Source organism: Helianthus annuus, chromosome 9 (genome assembly GCF_002127325.2).
Source record: "Helianthus annuus cultivar XRQ/B chromosome 9, HanXRQr2.0-SUNRISE, whole genome shotgun sequence".
NCBI classification, from domain to species: domain Eukaryota; kingdom Viridiplantae; phylum Streptophyta; class Magnoliopsida; order Asterales; family Asteraceae; genus Helianthus; species Helianthus annuus.
Window position 1 is genome coordinate 154,103,780 of NC_035441.2, and position 18,230 is coordinate 154,122,009.

The following is an 18,230-nucleotide window of genomic DNA, read 5'->3' on the forward strand; positions in this document are numbered from 1 at the left end:
ATATAATATTACCTAAAATAAAAAATAACAATAATATTCCTTCATATTTTTTTTCTATAAATTGTAGGATTGGAATAAGTCACCTGTATTACTGCTGAAGAGTACACTACATGATTTTTTTAATTGTTTTAAAAATAAATAAAATTAGAAAACTAAAATCTATCATTTCTTCTTCTTGGTATATAAAACATAAAACTGTGTTATGGATGTGAGATATAAAGTAGTTAAACGAGTTGTATTCATGTTTAATACTTGTGCTATTTATGCACGTTGTTAGAGATCTGTTAAACAAGATAAGACACGATTTGCCTACCCTGATAAATTTCATGGTAATTTTTGTTTTTTGAGTTTTATTATATTTTCCTTAATCCCTGCCACACGAACAGGCGTGCTAAATTCTCTTTCTACTACAAAAAAACAACAAAACAGAGCTCATAGTGCTTTTTCCTGTGTTTTTCAGATTCTTGTGGAATAAGGTATGATCATCAAGTTTCAAAAACTCAAGGCATAGTCACAACACTGCATATTTGCATTCAACCCAACAAAAAATCTACTCAAAATCTTTCACAGTTTGTGTTGAAATGAGAGTACAAGCAAAGATTCCTCTGTTTTCTTTTATGTTTTTATGGTTTTGGGTGTCTTCAAATGGCTTGCTTTCACCTAAAGGTGTCAACTTTGAAGGTAAATCTTCATCTTTTTCATGAATTCTGGTTGTTAAACCCCTAAAAATGAGATTTTTTCATATGGGTATTGTGATTTACAGTTCAAGCTTTAATGGGTATCAAAGCTTCTTTGTTGGACCCTCATGGTGTTCTTGAAAATTGGGATGCTGATGCTGTTGATCCTTGTAGCTGGACTATGGTCACCTGCTCTGCTGAAAGTTTAGTCATTGGCTTGTAAGTTTTTTTTTTTTTTTTCTTCATAATTTTCACATACTAATAGTGTATAAATTCTTACTTTATGTGTTTGTAATATTGATCATTTTTAGGGGAACACCAAGTCAAAATTTATCTGGCACACTTTCTCCAAGCATTGGCAACCTCACCAATCTTCAGATTGTGTAAGCATCAATCAGTTTACAATATTATTTTATTAATTTTTTTTAGGGTTTAAACAATGGTTAATTCTTGATGCAGATTGTTGCAGAATAATAACATCACAGGGTCAATCCCAAAAGAAATTGGTAAACTGAAGATGCTACAAACACTTGATCTTTCTGATAATCATTTCACTAATGAAATCCCATCTTCTTTGGGTCACTTGACAGCCCTTCAATACATGTATGATTATTATTTAAATTAGAAAAAAAAATAATTTATTTATTTATTTTTTCTTAGGGTGCTTGTTTCTTGAAATTCAACTTTTGAACTGTTTCAGGAGGCTAAACAACAACAGTCTTTCTGGGCCAATTCCAGAATCAGTAGTTAACATGACCCAACTTGCATTTGTGTATGATTTCTCAATCATTTTCCCATTATATTATTATTATTATTTTTATTATTCAAATGATCAAATGTATGCATATATCAAAGTCTTGTTTTGTGTTCACTGCAGAGACTTGTCTTACAATAATTTGAGTGGCCCTGTTCCTAGATTTCCTTCCAAGACTTTCAAGTAAGTTAATTTGTACTTGTACTGTACAACAAGCTAATGCATTTATTTATGACACCAAATACATAACTAAAGTTTTATTAATTGCAGCATTGTTGGGAACCCTCTCATGTGTCCAACAGGATCTGACCAACAATGCTATGGAATGACACTTATGCCCATCTCTATGCCACTAAATACCACACAAGGTATGATTGTAATCATCTTCAACACTTTTTTTTTTTATGATCTATTCTTTTATGGTGTTTGATTTGATTATAATTTGAAGCTGCAAACACCTCATCAAGAAGAAAAACTCATAAAACGGCTATTGCCGTCGGTACTAGCCTCGGATGCGTTTTCATGCTCGTTTTCGTACTCGCGTTGTTGTGGTGGAGGCGAAGGCATGATCAGGGACCATTCTTTGATGTAAAAGGTTTGTGGATTATTTTGACTTTTGAGGTCAAATCTATGACTTTTCAAAATCAAAATTGAGGTGGATGGTGTGATGAATTTAACACTAACATCCTCCCATTCATAAAACTTTGTACACATTTTAATGTAATTATCAGAATTCCCTAAAAAATACAAAAACTTGGTAGTTGTTTCAAAGTCAAAATTGTTGACTTTGACTAGTCAGTGTGTAATCAATATTCTAAGTGTAACATGTATTGATCAAATGTCAAAACGACAATGCAGATAAGCATCATGAAGAAGTTTCGCTAGGGAATTTAAGGAAGTTTCAATTTCGGGAACTTCAAATCGCAACACACAACTTCAGCAACAAGAACATATTGGGAAAAGGAGGTTTCGGGCATGTGTACAAAGGAACCCTCCAAGATGGCACATTGGTGGCGGTCAAGCGGCTGAAAGATGGCGGTGCAGCTGGCGGAGAACGACAGTTCCAAACAGAAGTCGAAATGATCAGCCTAGCGGTGCACCGGAATCTTCTAAGATTATATGGCTTTTGCATGACTCCAACCGAAAAGCTCTTAGTCTACCCGTATATGCCGAACGGCAGCGTGGCGTCTCGGCTCAAGGGTATGCATTATATCTTATATTTAGTTTTTAAAAATATGTTCTTTCTACATGGGTAGTGTTGCATTTTCATTTTTATATGGATTATAACTTGTGTTCTAGTTTCAAGAAATCTTGAAAATTATGAGCATAAATTACGGGTGTACAAAAAGCTCGTGGCTCGCTTAAAAATAGCTTGGCTAACAAAAGCTCAGTTGCAAACGAGCTGGCTCAGCTCGGCTCGATGTGTAAACGAGCCAACCTCGAGCTAGGCCTGGCTAGGCTAGTGAGCTCGTGAGCCGGCTCGAATTATTTTATTTTACATAGATAATCTTAGTTTCTAATGTATTAAAATAAAAAAAAAATATGGGGAGGGTGTTGAAGTGTTTACATTTTAAGTTTAATTAATCAATAACATATAAAAATATGTGAAAGTAAACAAAAATTATAAGTGTAATACATAAAATATGTCTTTCGGTTTTAAAATATTAGAAAAAAATAATACATATATATGTGTAATTTTTATTTATTTTTGTTTCTTATTTTATCAAATTTGTAAAAAGTATTGAAAACTAAAATAAAAATATTAACGAGCCGGCTCGATTTGGCTCGAACATTTTACGAACCGAGCTTGAGCCAACTCGATTAAATAAACGAGCCGAGCTGGCTCGTTTAAGTTCGAGCTGCTCGGCTCAATTACAAGCCTAACATTAATCAAGACTTATGCAGTTTGTGTTGTACTTTTGGCAGCAAAACCAGTGTTGGATTGGGGTATAAGGAAGAAAATTGCTTTAGGGGCTGGAAGAGGGTTGTTGTACCTTCATGAGCAATGTGACCCAAAAATTATACATAGGGATGTGAAGGCTGCAAATATACTACTTGATGATTGTTGTGAGGCAGTTGTGGGTGATTTCGGGCTGGCTAAGCTTTTAGACCACCAAGATACTCATGTGACCACCGCGGTTCGAGGCACCGTGGGCCATATAGCACCTGAATATCTCTCGACGGGTCAGTCATCCGAGAAAACCGATGTTTTTGGTTTCGGGATTCTTCTGCTCGAACTTATCACTGGACAAAGGGCTCTAGAGTTTGGCAAGGCTGCAAACCAGAAAGGGGCTATGCTTGAATGGGTAAGGCTTGTAATCTCTAGTGATGTTTTTTAGCGTTGTTAAGCGGGAAAGTGTTAAAAAATTAGGAGTGTTCACAGTCCGCTTCGGACCCACGTAAATTTTGGGTAGAACAGTTAACGAGAGTCCTAAAAGGCGGAAAACCAAAGAGGCCTAAATGGTTCGGTTTGAACTGGTTTTTATATAAAAAATAAAAACATTATTTTGTATTATTTTTTTAAAAAAATTAAATAAAGATGGTTCAAGAATAACACATATGTAAAAAACATATTCTAAAATAAAATATAATTTAAAAAATAAAAGTAAACGGCCCGTTCTAAATTCCAAACTCTAAAACTGAACTGATAAGCCTAGTTTTAAAAACCATAAACATAAACCGAACCGTATAAATCTCAAACCGGCCTAACTACTTATTTTCTTCGGTCTAGGCCGTTCAATAGTTTTAAACCGTTATAATTACCTGAAAATAAATCCTACTTTCTGGATAAAAAATCTAGTTTCTGAAATTTCATTTTAGTTTGAATTACCAGGTGCAAAAGTGGTTTTTTCCTTAAAATTTTGAATTTTGGATAATAAGCATGGAAGAATATTTCAAAAACTTTTGTTATCCGGCTACATCAATAATGTTTGTACGTTATGCTTTTACTACATGAACCTAAAGCTATCAAGAATCTTAATAAAAAGATAAAGTGGCAATGCATGAAAATACTTTTTTGGGATCAAAATACCAAAGCTTTCAAAACTATGGTTTACCTTAGGGTTGCAAACGAACCGAACCGAACGAACACGAACAAGTCCTTGTTCGTGTTCGTTTGTTAAGAAATATATGTGTTCACGAACTGTTCATGAACACTTACTAAACGAGATTTTATGTTCGTGTTTGTTTGTTAAGGAGATGAACTTGTTCGTGTTCGTTTGTGTTTGTTTGTTATTTTAGGAAACAAATGAAAACGAACAATGATGAACACAAATGAGCACAAATTAATGTTCATGAACACAAATGGTAACAAACGAACACGAAAAACGTTCATGAACAAAATACATTGACACTTATTAAATATTTTATTTGTCGGAATTTTGAAATATTTAAATAAAACATAAAAGCTAAAAACACTGATTAACTATCGAACACAAACGAACACATTACCTAACGTTCACGAACATAAATGAATGAACGCACCATCTGTTCATGCTTGTTCATTTAACTAAACGAACGAAATTTCTTGTTTGTGTTCGTTTAATAAACGAACGAACACAAACGAACTTCTCACCGAATTGTTCACGAATTGTTCACCGAACGTTTGGTTCATTTGCAGCTCTAGTTTACCTACCAAACAGACAAGTACATGTACTTTGTGCATTAAAAGTTGTTAAGGGTACTTATAAACCCGCTATATATAATAATATATACAAAATATACCCATTATATATTTAAAAAGTACAGTCTCAAGTATGGCATTGTGTCTATAATACATACAGGTAAAGAAGATCAACCAAGAGAAGAAACTAGACATATTAGTAGACAAAGATTTAAAAAAGAACTACGACATAATGGAGTTAGAGGAGCTTGTAAAAGTGGCATTGTTGTGCACACAATATCTTCCCGGAAGCCGCCCAAAGATGTCGGAAGTTGTACGAATGCTGGAAGGTGATGGGCTGGCAGAGAGATGGGAAGCTTCACAGGGGATTGAGTCCTCCGGAAAGTACAGAACGCCGGAGCTCTCGTCGTCGGAAAGATACTCCGATCTCACTGATGACTCTTCCTTATTGGGCCAAGCCATAGAACTCTCCGGCCCAAGATGAAATTTCAAGTGTATTTAGTTTTCTTTCAATGATTTTGTTTATTAATGGTTTTTTTGTACATAACTTTTCTCTAGAACTGAAAGTAGTTAATTAGTTTGTTCAAGGTTTTAAAAAAGTTATTAAATAAGACTCCTAACATTAAAAACGAATATAAACATAAGGAAGCCCTATAAATAAATAGTTAACAATAGTTTGATAGAATGTGTTTAAATACCAATAGGGTGGTGATTCATTCGTAAAGGCAAAACCTTTAAATATCTCAGGAGAGGTAGGTCTTGATCATCGATATCCTTATCTTGTATGTAGAAAACTAATAAAGAACTACGACTTTGATTTAGGGCCCAGAACTTTATAAGTGGATCAATCCGCCAAGGAAACAATAAAAATACTGCCATTAAGTAATTATTGAGCGAACAAGTATGATCATCATCGTCCTCATTTTGCATGAAAACTGAATAAACAAATAAAAAAACAGTAATTTTGGATTTAGAATATTAAAAATAGATGAATCATCAAGGCAACAATAACAATATTGCCATTAAGCACGACGAGCGAACCCATATGATCTCACCGTCCTTATTTTGCATAAAACTTTTAATAAACAAATAAAGAAAGTTAACTTTGATTTTGGACTCACAATGTTAAAGTTGGATGAATCATCAAGAATCATCAAGGCAGCAATAACAATACTGCCATTAAGAAAGACGAGCGAACCAATACAATCATCGTTGTCATTATTTTGCATAAAATTTAATAAACTAACAAAAAAACAAGTTTTGATTAAAGACTGAATTTTAAAGTTGGATGAGTAGTCAAGGCAACAATAATGATATTGCCAATAAGCATGACGAGCGAACCAATATGATCATGATCGTCCTTGTTTTACCAAACAAATAAAAAATTAAGAGAGGTAACTATGATTTAGGACTCAAAATATTAAAGTTTGATGAATCGTCAGAACAACAATAACAGTTTAGCCATTTAGCATGACGAGCAAACCAATACAATCATCACCATCCTTATTTTACATAAAATTTAATAAACTAATGAAAAACTAGCTATGATTAAGCATTAGAATTTTCAAATTGGATGAATCGCCAAGGCAACAATAACAATATTGCCATTAAGCACGACGGGCGAACCAACCAATAAGATCATCATCGTCCTTATTTTGCATAAATTTTTTAATAAACAAATAAAGAAAATCAACTATTATTCCGGACTCATAATTCTTAAGTTGGATAATTCGTCAAGACAACACAAACGATATTGCCATTAAGCATGACGAGCGAACCAATATGATCGTCATCCTTATTTTGCATAAATTTAATAGCCTAACAAAAAAATAGTTATGATTAAGAACTCAAAATTTTAATATTGGATGAATCATCAATATTATTGCCATTAAGCACAATGAGCGAACCGATATGATTATCATCGTCCTTATTTTGCATAAAAATTCTAACAAATAAATAAAGATACGTAACTATGATTTAGGACGCATAATGTTAAAGTTGGATGAATCGTCAAGACAACAATAATAGTATTGCCATTATGCACAACGAGTGAACCAATATGATCATCACCGTCCTTATCTTGCATAAAATTTAATAAACTAATAAAATCAGCTATGATTAAGGACTCATAATTTTAAAGTTGGATGAATCGTCAAGGCAACAATAACGATATGTCCATTGTGCACGACGATCATCATCGTCCATATTTTGTAAATAATTTTTAATAAACAAATAAAGAAATATAACTATAATTTAGGACTCGGAATGTAAAAGTTGAATAATTGTCAAGACAACATTAACAATATTGCCATTTAGCATGATGAGCAAACCAATACGATAATCACCATCCTTATTTTGCATAAAATTTAATAAACTAATGTAAAACATCTATAATTAAGCACTTAGAATTTTAAAGTTGGATGAATCGCCAAGGAAACAATAACGATATTGTCATTAAGCACGACGGGCGAACCAATATAATCATCATCGTCCTTATTTTACATAAATTTTTTAATAAACAAATAAAAAAAATTCAACTATTATTCCGGACTCATAATTTTGAAGTTGTATAATTCATCAAGGGAAGACAAACGATATTGCCATTAAGCACGATAAGCGAACCAATATGATCATCGTCGTCCATATTTTGTATAAAAAAATTCAAAAAAATAAAGAAAATCAACAATTATTCCGAACTCATAATTTTGAAGTTGGATAACTCGTCAAGACAACACAAACGATGTTGCCATTAAGTATGACGAGCGAACCAACATGATAATCATCCTTATTTTGTATAAATTTAATAAACCAATAAAAAACAACTTTGATTAAGAACTCAGAATTTTAACGTTGGATGAATCCTCAAGGCAACAATAATAATATTGCCATTAAGCACGATAAGTGAACCAATATGATCATCATCATCTTTATTTTGCATAAATATTTTAACAAACAAATAAAGAAAGGTAACTATGATTTAGGAGTCAGAATTAAAGTTGGATGAATCGTTAAGGCAATAATAATAGTATTGTCATTATGCACGACAAGCGAACCAATACGATCATCACCATCCTTATCTTGCATAAAATTTAATAAACTAATAATAACAAGCTATGATTAAGGACTCAGAATTTTAAAGTTGGATGAATCGTCAAGGCAACAATAACGATATTGCCATTAAGCACGACGAGCGAACCAATATGATCATCATCGTCTTATTTTGAATAAATTTTTCAATATACAAATAAAGAAAGATAACTATAATTTAGGACTCTGAATGTTAAAGTTGAATGAATCGTCAAGGTAACAGTAACAATATTGCTATTTAGCATGACGAGCAAATTAATACGATCATCACCATCCTTATATTGCATAAAACTTAATGAACTAATGAAATACCAGCTTTGATTAAGGACTTAGAATTTTAAAGTTGGATGAATCGCCAAGGCAACAATAACGATATTGCTATTAAGCACGACGGACGAACCAATATGATCATCATTATCTTTATTTTGCATAAAAAATAATAAATAAATAAAGAAAATCAACTATTATTCCAGACTCATAATTTTAAAGTTGGATAATTCGTCAAGGCAACACAAACGATGTTGCCATTAAGCATGACGAGCGAACCAATATGATCATCATCCTTATTTTGCATAAATATGATTAACTAATAAAAAAAACTATGATTAAGAACTCAGAATTTTAATGTTGGATAAATCATCAAGACAACAACAACAATATTGCCATTAAGTACGACGAAAGAACCAATATGATCATCATCGTCCTTATTTTGCACAAAAAAATTAACAAACAAATAAAGAAAGGTAACTATCATTTAGGACTCAAAATGTTAAAGTTGGATGAATTAATCGTCAAGGCAACAATAATAGTATTGCCATTATGCAAGACGAGCGAACCAATACAATCATCACCGCCTTATTTTGCATAAAATTTAATAAACTAGTAAAAAACCAGTTATGATTAAGGACTCAGAATTTTAAAGTTGGATGAATCGTCAAGGCAACGATAACGATATTGCCATTAAGCACGACGAGCGAACCAATATGATCATCATTGTCCTTATTTTGCATAAAATTTTTAATAAACAAATAAAGAAAATCAACTATTATTCCGGACTCAGAATTTTGAAGTTGGATAATTCGTCAAGGCAACACTAACGATACTGCCATTAAACACGACGAGCGAACCAATATAATCATCATCGTCCTTATTTTACATCAAAATTATGCAAACAAGGTAAGGAAAATCAAATGTGATTCCGGATCCATGACCTAAAAAATGGACGAATAAACAAGAAAACAATATCACCTTAAACATGAAGACGAACCAGTACAATCATCATAGTCTTCATTTGCATCAAAATTATATAAACAAAATTAGTTTTGAAATAAAGAAAGAGACAACAAATTTGCAAATATGGTGAATGGTATACTGAATGAACTGAAACTGAACTATATTTATACTCCTCAAAATTAGTTTTAAAATAATAGTCATCACCTAATAGCCTTGTTTACCAAGAAAAGAAATGTATGACAAAATGGAAAGCAAAAGGAAGGCCGTCTTATTTGTGCTTTTTTAATTGGACTTTCAAGTCTTTCACACTAAAATAAGTTAATAACTTCAATCATTGTTTTAAGATATAAAGTAGGGATGACCAGAAAATCGAAATAATCATATTATAACTGAACTGAAACAAAAAACTGACGGTTTGGTTTTTGGATAACCATTTTCAATAACCGAAAAATCCGAACCGAACCGATAAGTTACAATCAATATATTTTTTATGTTTAGTTTTAAGTTGTTTAAGTGTTTAACCCAATGTTAGTAGAAATTATTAATTTTATTATTGAATATTAAGTGTTTATGATAAAAACATTTTATATGTTTATTTATAATTTTATTCTTTAAGTTTAAGTTGTTTAGGTGTTTAAGTGCATGACCAAATGCTAGTAGAAACGATTTATATATTATCAACAAGAAATAACAAAAATTAATCTAAAAATTAAATGATCTTCAAATTACTATAAAATAAAATGTCCTATAAAAAACTTTGTAGAAACATAAAAATAGATTAGAAGGTTAGGTTCAGGTAAGCAATATTAATTAAAGAGGTTAACTATATTAACTTAAGTATTAACATATAAGAAAGATTTTTATATTTTAAATTATATTTTTTATTTTTTTAATCTTACATAATTTTGTTTTAAAAACTGAAAAACCGAACTGTCACAGCCCCCGACCCCACCCTGGGAGCGGGAGCCGTGATCCAGTCAGGTGGTATCGGTGTTTATTAAATACGTAGTGGAAAAAAATTTCATCAGGATCGTAGTTAGGAAATAATTTCAGAGTTTGTAAAACACCAAACTTTTAATATTAAACAAATGAGCTAAAACCTATATTCCATTCAAATTGTTTTATAGGGATAAACCCCAATTCATAAAAAAAAAATACAAATTTCTTCTTTTATTGAGGTAATCAAAGCCACTTTATTTAAGCCTTCAGTGCTCCATAGCGGCTTCTATTACATTCACAGTAAGTTACCTGAAACGCGTTTGAAAACAATTTATCAGCGAAAAATACTGGTGAGTTCATTCTATTTTATAAAAAGGACACATTGTTATAACTTTACAGTATCAAGATGGAGATTACAATGTTTATATCTACCAAAAACTCAGTCAGTATTTGTCACACGGTGGCAGTGCCGTCGTGATTGTGGTCATATCACTCATTGGCTAATTTTCGTCCAATAGTGAAGTTTATCAAGTAATGTATACAAAACCCCACATACTGGCAGTAACTGTAGAATACAAAGACTTAATCACTGTAAGTAAAACTGAAAACGTTTATAGTTTTGTAAAGCAATTTGATAAAAAGAAAGAATGACTTACTTTGTAGATTTAGGGTTTTAACTTAAAGGCTCCCGGTATAATTCCTGAGTCCCTAATAAAATATACAATGCACATGTGTTAGTGTAACAACCCAACTCAAACGTTATCGATACATCACGAGATCAAAACCCCAATGTTTGTTGAGACGGTACACCTGGGTTGTTCTTGTTCGGTTGTTTGGTATTTTACATTCGGTTATTCATGACCAACCGGTTTGATTAACTTAGTTAACAAACTTGTGCTTTCGTGAACTTATAATGAGGTTATTACCTCCATACATGACTTTTGTGATCTATATGACTATAGGACTATTACTATACTATATAATATAACTAAATAACCCAACTGAACTCACAACATAACTGTTTAATAGCTAAAACGTTCAAAACGAAGTTCGGTTCGCACCAAACAGACCCCATTCGCACAAAAGGTAATCCCTTTCGAGCGAAGGGTGCCCACTCGTGCGAACTGTCCAATCGCCCGAACGGAGTTGTGATGTTCGGTTACTGTTTATTTCGTTTCCACGTTCCTCGTTACTGATTCTGACGAGCAAATCAGGACCCGTGAAATCACAGAAACTCAGTGTCTTAACAAGTGCCTGGACGGGATATATATTTTCTGTTTAAGTTATACTTTTATACTACGTACTTTAATTTCCGAAATTCGATTCCTCCGTTCAACTCCAACAACTCACACCTTCATTTACCCACCTGTAGGGTAACCTCAGTGTTCCAGCGCTCTCATCCTCTACTCAACGACTCGCGGTTTATCAACGAAGATTTGCAAAACCGTGAGTATACTCGAACGCCCTTTTTCCATTTTACACTTTTGGGTACAATATGTTTACTTATGAACCTACCTAGTTACACTTACATTTTATGCAATCACACAAACAAACCAATCATGCATGCAAATACGTTATACTTGATTCATGTTTCTGGAACATTCTTACGTGATAAACTTGTCATTAACTTCGTACGAGCCTCCCGGTAACATGTATAGCGCTATAGGAGTAACGCACCACCCGTAGTCTTGTGGTCATGTTAAGTCTTTAATACTTGCGGTAATCAGAGGATTGTATATTCGCATGCCAGTTTTACGTTAATCTTGATAACTAAGTTGCCATGTGGATTCATTTAAATCACTTTTATACTTATGCTATATTAAACTTGTACACTCGCCAATACATTTTGTATTGAACCATACTTTAAAACATGTTGCAGGTTGATGACGTTGATATCAAAGAAATCTAGTAGGGATACTTTAGATACACATTTAGAAATACTAGATTATGTTGTTGTACTTGTTGTATTTTGCTTCTTGTATTATTGTTGTATTTTGAAACAATTGTTGTACTTTGATTTTCACATGTTGTAACTTGACAATTTGCAATGAAATGAAATCAGTTTTGAAATTAATTATTGTCACAATAGTGTTACGATGTCTCAAGCAATCTCGTTTTCGTCTTACTCCGATGTTTCTGCCATCGGTTGGTGATGAAACAATGGTTAACCGGGCAGGGTTAACACACTGGTTTTGCCAAGAAGGGTTAATCCCTTCCTCTCGAGGATCGCTGGCTGGATCGCCTGCTGGTCGATCTCCTGCACAAGGAAACAAACCGTGACTCGTAACAAGGAGGATGGGGTGGGGGGTGCTCCTTGTTACCACTCTCCGGCGTGAGAATCAGTAGTCTGTTTGGGAAGCAAAGTTTGATAGTAGTAGTAGTGAGAGAGTTGTGAAGAGATACCTCAAACCTGGTTTGGGGTTGGTATTTATAGCCGAGGAGTGAAAGAGGAGGTGGATGGATAGACTGACGGCATGCTGCACCTTTGCAGGTGTGTCAGGCATGTCGGTTGTGGAGGTGATGCCACGTCAGTCTATCGCTTACGTAGACCTGACAGGCGGCTGCCATTGGTGCTACTTGCTCTGTGGTGTCAGTCCCACTTGCTGAGTGTACAGGATGCGGTGCGGGCCGCATCGCTGTATGCGGTAACTGTAGACGTTCCGGCTTCTCACTCTTTGATCAAGAAATACGCGAGATGCGGTGCCAAGCCGCATCGTCGTCCGTGGTGACTATTGTTGTTATCCAGCTCCCTTGTATTGATAGAAGTGTTCACTGGATGCGGTGCTAGGCCGCATCGCTGTGGACGCTTCCGTTTTCATACACTAGATGCGGTGCCATGCCGCGTCACTATACCGTTCTCATATTCCAGGTAAGTCCTCTATCACTGGGCAGATTGGATTCAACCACTGTGTCGGTGCGTCCCCGCATGGACACAGGTAGGTTGTTAGCTAGTGGGGGTTTTGATAAGGGTAATGGTCACTCGCGGTCGATGCTGACGCGAGATCTGGGACCATACCCCTTCAAGTCCCCCCAGTCTAGTGTTGCTGCCATATGCAAGTTGCATGTGGGAGGAGTACTGGACTATGGTGTCTAGAAGGTAGTTTGGAGTCTGGAGAAGATCCTAGGCCATGTAGATGGTCTTTGCTCTTTGTAAATCAAGCTGGAGATCTGGAAGGGTCATGTGATGCCTCTTCCGTACCGGTGAGAATGTTTCGTCTGATGCGAAATTCTCAGCCTCGGGTTGGATGCCACCTGTTGGTGTGTCGAACGAACCTTGAGATCTTGCTAGGGATGTGCACAAACTTCGAACCAACCTTTGAGGTGGTGAATGAAGAAAAGAGTGGTCTTCCGCAATAATTGGACATCTAATGATGATCCCTTTTGTGGAGTGTTCATGTTCTTCCAATTAGCTCTCTAGTAACCGTACGTCCTTTGCGGTTACCTCGTTGCTTGACATTGTTGGTCACGGTTGGGTGAACAATGTTGGATACTTGCGTCATTGTTGGCCATGTTTGGTCGAACAATGTGAATCTGGATAATGGTCAAATAAACATGGTCATAGGCATGGTAATGCCCACCATTGTTTATTCTATCCTTCTTACAAGTAGGGTAACAAAGTCATAAGCAAACTTGTTACCGCTGTTCGGCCGCTTGTTGTTCGACGAGATCTCGTATGAGCATTGGGGATCTCGTCCGCATCTCTTCCTTAGCCACTTTCCTTCACGCTCCAATACCGAGGAGTTTTCCTTGAAGTAGCTTCGTTCATCTGTGTGATGACTTAGTTGTGGCTCTTCCGTAGCAACCATTTGCGGAGCTATGGGTGTGTCCGCAGCGACTCATGAGTGTCTGCGGTTTTGTCACCCCATACTCGCTTGAAACGGGTGTGTTGCTCGGATGTGGCTCTTGAAGGATCAGGAGTCAGGGTTGCTGATGTGCTGGCGCGTACATTCCCCTCCTTCTTTTTGTTGAAGAAGTTGTTTATGCACCCTCTGTGGTTGTGAACCAGACAGGAGGGATTTGAAGCTTGAAGAGAATGAAGGCAATGCGGTTTACCTGTTTCTGAGATGCGGTTCAGTCCAAAGAACAACGCTGGTTCTGAGTATCTGACACACCTGTACGGGCTCGTGTGTGTCATCTCCGCATATTCCACGTGTGCTCGTGGGTATGTGCGGACATGTTTATACCCCCTTAACCGTGGAAAGATATATAATTTTTGGCTATTGTATGGGGTATGTAAAAAAAAAACGATATGCGGTATGGGTTATGGTGCGGTATACCAGAGAAACTGCATGCCGCTTGTGTTTAGATAATGTTGTCGCTTTTTGTTGTATACGTGGCTGAGCGCACTTGTGAGTTGGTGGAAGTTGGTGAGATTTTCTGGCATGTGCTGAAATGAAAGGACATTTGCACTGCCTGAGGTCATTAAATGCACTGTAGCAGGAGTGTAAACGTCTGCTATGTCAGGCGCGTGTGCGGCCACGCGCGCGTGATAACCGTCAGCGGAAGCGTTGCTTGACACGTGGTGTCGCATAATTCGCTCTTTTTGAACGTGATGATTTAGTTTCCATGTTGCATTAATTGCGATCAGTATATAAGGGGAAACCGTTCGTGGTTTCCCCTCACTTGTTCAAAATTTCAAAAATTCCGGTGAGAGAAAAAGTTTCCTCTGTCTTCTCCGATAAGATTTTCTGAAATTCCGGTGAGGTGGTTTGAGTTTTTAGTACTCATTTCCTTTTCTTCTACATTTCTTATGGCTGAACCATCAAATCCACACAATGTGGAGGGTGAAAACCCTGAACAGCCGGTAGCAGCGGCTGATGAAGATGAAGATGATGACGGTGGTGCTCCCGGTGGTGGGTTACCAGTACTGAAGTGGTCGAAGGGTGGTTTTAAGACCCTAATGACCTCTGTACAGATGGCAGTTGAGTGGGATGCCACTTACCCACAAGAGGGTGACACTGGTGTCGATGCTCCGGCCGGCTATATCACCCTGTGGGCTGATTTTTTTAACGATGGCAACCTCCGATTGCCGGTGACGGTGTTTGTTGCCGCGGTGTTAGAATACTATCATCTCCACATTTCCCAACTGAGTCCATTTGGGATGTTCCGGATTAGGAACTTTGAGTATACTTTTCGTGCCCATGGTTTGGACGTTACCGTTGAGAACTTCCTACGGTTTTACCAGTTGACGGTGAACACCGGATTTTTTTCCTTTAATCAACGACATGGGAGTTTGAAGTTGATGACACCTCCCAAGGGTGTGACCCACTGGAAGAAGAAATTCTTTTACGTTAAAGCCTGTGCGGTCTATGCCCATATGACTTTTCGGAACGTAAATGTGGGTGTTACTGGTGAGGATATTCCTGTTGCCACCGCATAGACTGTGGATTGGCTCTCTAGGCTGCGGCCTATTGAACTCAAGAAATTGGACAACAATCAGCTGTGGGTGTTGCGAATGATGCTCAGTAGGCCAGATAGGAGGGCAAGGCCCGTTCTGCGGGAAAAGAGTGGTGGTAAGCCTGTTACTCTTGATTGTTTTCCTTGCTTTGTTATCCTTTTAGTAATGTGTATGTATTTTATCAGAGGATGCGGTCGGCCTGTGGAGGATGTTTGAGCCCGATTTTGAGGGCAAAGTTGAGCTGATTCCGTGTGATGTACGGGAAGGTTTTAATTGGGAGATTGTTGGCAACTTCCGCGTTCCCACACGTGATGTGATGAATGCACCCGTGCCAGAAGGCGAAGGTATTTTCTAAGTTGCTCTTGTTTTCAAGGTTCTCCCTTGTAATCTATTTGCTTGATTGCTTAAATGCAGGTACCCTTGGGGATCTTGGGAAGTTTGAAAAACCTGTCCCCAAGAAGCATGTGGAGAAGAAGCAAGTGAAGAAAACCGCGCGGGGTCGTGGTAAGGAGAAGACTGAGGGTTCTGCCACCCCTCCTTTGGTGTCACAGGCCGCAGGTACCTATCGTTCTTGTTACCGCATATATACCGATTACGTGGTAGTATCTGACACCCTTGAGGGTTTGGGTGTTCCAGGTGGTGGTGCGGCTGTAGGTGGAACTGCTGCGGGTTCTACCGTTGCGGGTGAGAAGAGGAAACCGGAGCAGACGGCTGCTGGTGCCTGTGAACCGAAACGTCGGAAGTTGCAGTCCAAGAGGGCTGGTCCGACACAAAAGAAACCTGCGGTCACTGCTGGTAAGTGTATAACTTTTGCAAGTGTTTTTGTATGCACAACTTGTTTTCTGATAGTTGGTGCTTTCTTTGTATTGTAGAACCGCAAGGTGAATATTTTTCTTTCTTTGATGCTCCCTTGTCTCCCTCGCATACCACAGCTGCGGATGCAGGGGTACCGAAGGAACCTGCGGCACCTTTTGTTAAGGTGGTTCCTGATCCAACCGTGCAGGTGGAGAGGACTGTGGAGAAGGACGCGACCCAGATTTTCGATACCGTTGATTCCTCCAACAATCTGATCTCTCCAAATGATGGTGATAATTTGGATCTACGGTTTTCTGATGCTGGGAAGCAGAAATCGGATGCTGAGCCGCAGAAATCTGATGCTGAGCCGCAAAAGTCTCCGCAAAAGTCTCCTGCTGGTGAGAAGGTTACTGGCTCATCTTCTGGTGGTGCGGGTTATGATGGGCCTCCGATTCAGCCTGGGGAGTCTGAATTGGAGTATTATTACCGCACCTACACGCAGGATCGAGGTACAAGTTATCACCGACCCCCCTGGACTGTTTTGCAGGGGGATGATATTTCCAACGATCCCTCCGCTTGTAGGGAAATTTTGGGTGGCCTGGGCACCCCATTTGAAGTTGATCGCGCTCGTGCCGCATCCCCTGAACTTCGCATCAACCAACTTTCCACCATGCTTGTGGGAAGTTCCATAGTGGCGAACGCCATTATGGAGGACTATAAGTTGTTGAGTCGGAGGGAGGAAGAAGCTGCACGGATGCGGGCTGAGGCGGAAGAGTTAGTGAGAGCTGCTCGTTTGGGTGTGGAGCAGCTTGAAAAGGATAGGGCTGCTTTCGAGAAGCAGAAACAGACCGCAGAGTGGGCTGCGACTGCTGAGCTGAAACAGGTTCGTACTCTTGCTAAGTTACTTTCTGATGAACGCAAGAGTTGGAACGAAAAACTTTCCAATGAGCGCAAGACATGGAAAGAATCTTGGGCTAAACAGAATGAAAATCTGTTTCGTGCTCGCCAGGAGTTGACGAATGCCAAGGCAGCGAATGCTGTTTTGGGCAAAGAGAAAGCTGCGGCTGAGGTGATTGCGGTTAAAGCCCAGCAGGCGGAGGCCCGGGCTGTAAGGGCGCTTGAAGAGGCCAAAGAAGCGGGGGCCCGTGCTGCAAAGGCCTTTGAAGAGGCCAAAGAGACGGAGAGCCGTGCTTCTAAGGCTCTTGAAGAGGCGAATGCTGAGCGCACCCGTTTGAATCAGGTTGTTGGCAGCCTTCAGGTATGATTTGTTTTTCCTGTTTTATCTTTCCTTCTGCCTTTCCAGAATTTTTACTAACTTTGTGCAAACTGCTTCTTGTTTTTGAAAGGTTGAGGTGTAGACTCACGAGGCCAAGTTTGCAGACCTTACTGCCCGCGTGACTGTAGCCAAAGAGCGGGCTACTGAGGCTGTCGAGGCTGACCGTGAGTGGATGCGGAGTCACGGTATTGGACATGTAAGTATCCCGTGCCTTTGTATTTACTTGGATTAGCATGTGAATCTTATCGTTCTTTTATTGCAGATTGTTCAGGCTATCATGGATGCGCCTGAGACCACAACTGGCATAGACTTGATCAAGCAGCGTGCTCGTGATGCTGCGTTTAAAGCTGGTTATAGCCGCTGTATCGGTCATATAAACGTCATGTCTAAAGGCGGCTATACTAAAGAACGGTCCGGGTTTCGTGACGTGGACACCGAAGCGCTTCTTG

The 18,230-nt window shown here is 37.8% G+C and overlaps 1 protein-coding gene across 1 annotated transcript; it reads left to right on the forward strand.

The window, feature by feature from the left end:
* The first annotated feature begins 387 nt into the window (after positions 1–387).
* LOC110879042 (protein NSP-INTERACTING KINASE 1) lies at positions 388–5,688 on the forward strand. The gene is made up of 11 exons (XM_022127445.2): positions 388–681; positions 764–896; positions 989–1,060; positions 1,137–1,280; positions 1,378–1,449; positions 1,555–1,614; positions 1,702–1,799; positions 1,880–2,026; positions 2,290–2,631; positions 3,358–3,737; positions 5,214–5,688. Exons 1-11 carry the CDS (start codon positions 582–584, stop codon positions 5,535–5,537), a joined length of 1,872 nt encoding a protein of 623 aa, XP_021983137.1. The 5' UTR covers positions 388–581; the 3' UTR covers positions 5,538–5,688.
* The last annotated feature ends 12,542 nt before the right edge of the window (positions 5,689–18,230 follow it).

Excerpts from the sequence above, each read along its gene's own strand:
- LOC110879042 (XM_022127445.2), top strand. The coding sequence starts at position 582 with ATGAGAGTACAAGCAAAGATTCCTCTGTTTTCTTTTATGTTTTTATGG. Across the intron at positions 1,800-1,879 it reads GCCACTAAATACCACACAAG|CTGCAAACACCTCATCAAGA; the intron begins GTATGATTGTAA and ends TATAATTTGAAG. Across the intron at positions 2,632-3,357 it reads CGTGGCGTCTCGGCTCAAGG|CAAAACCAGTGTTGGATTGG; the intron begins GTATGCATTATA and ends TACTTTTGGCAG.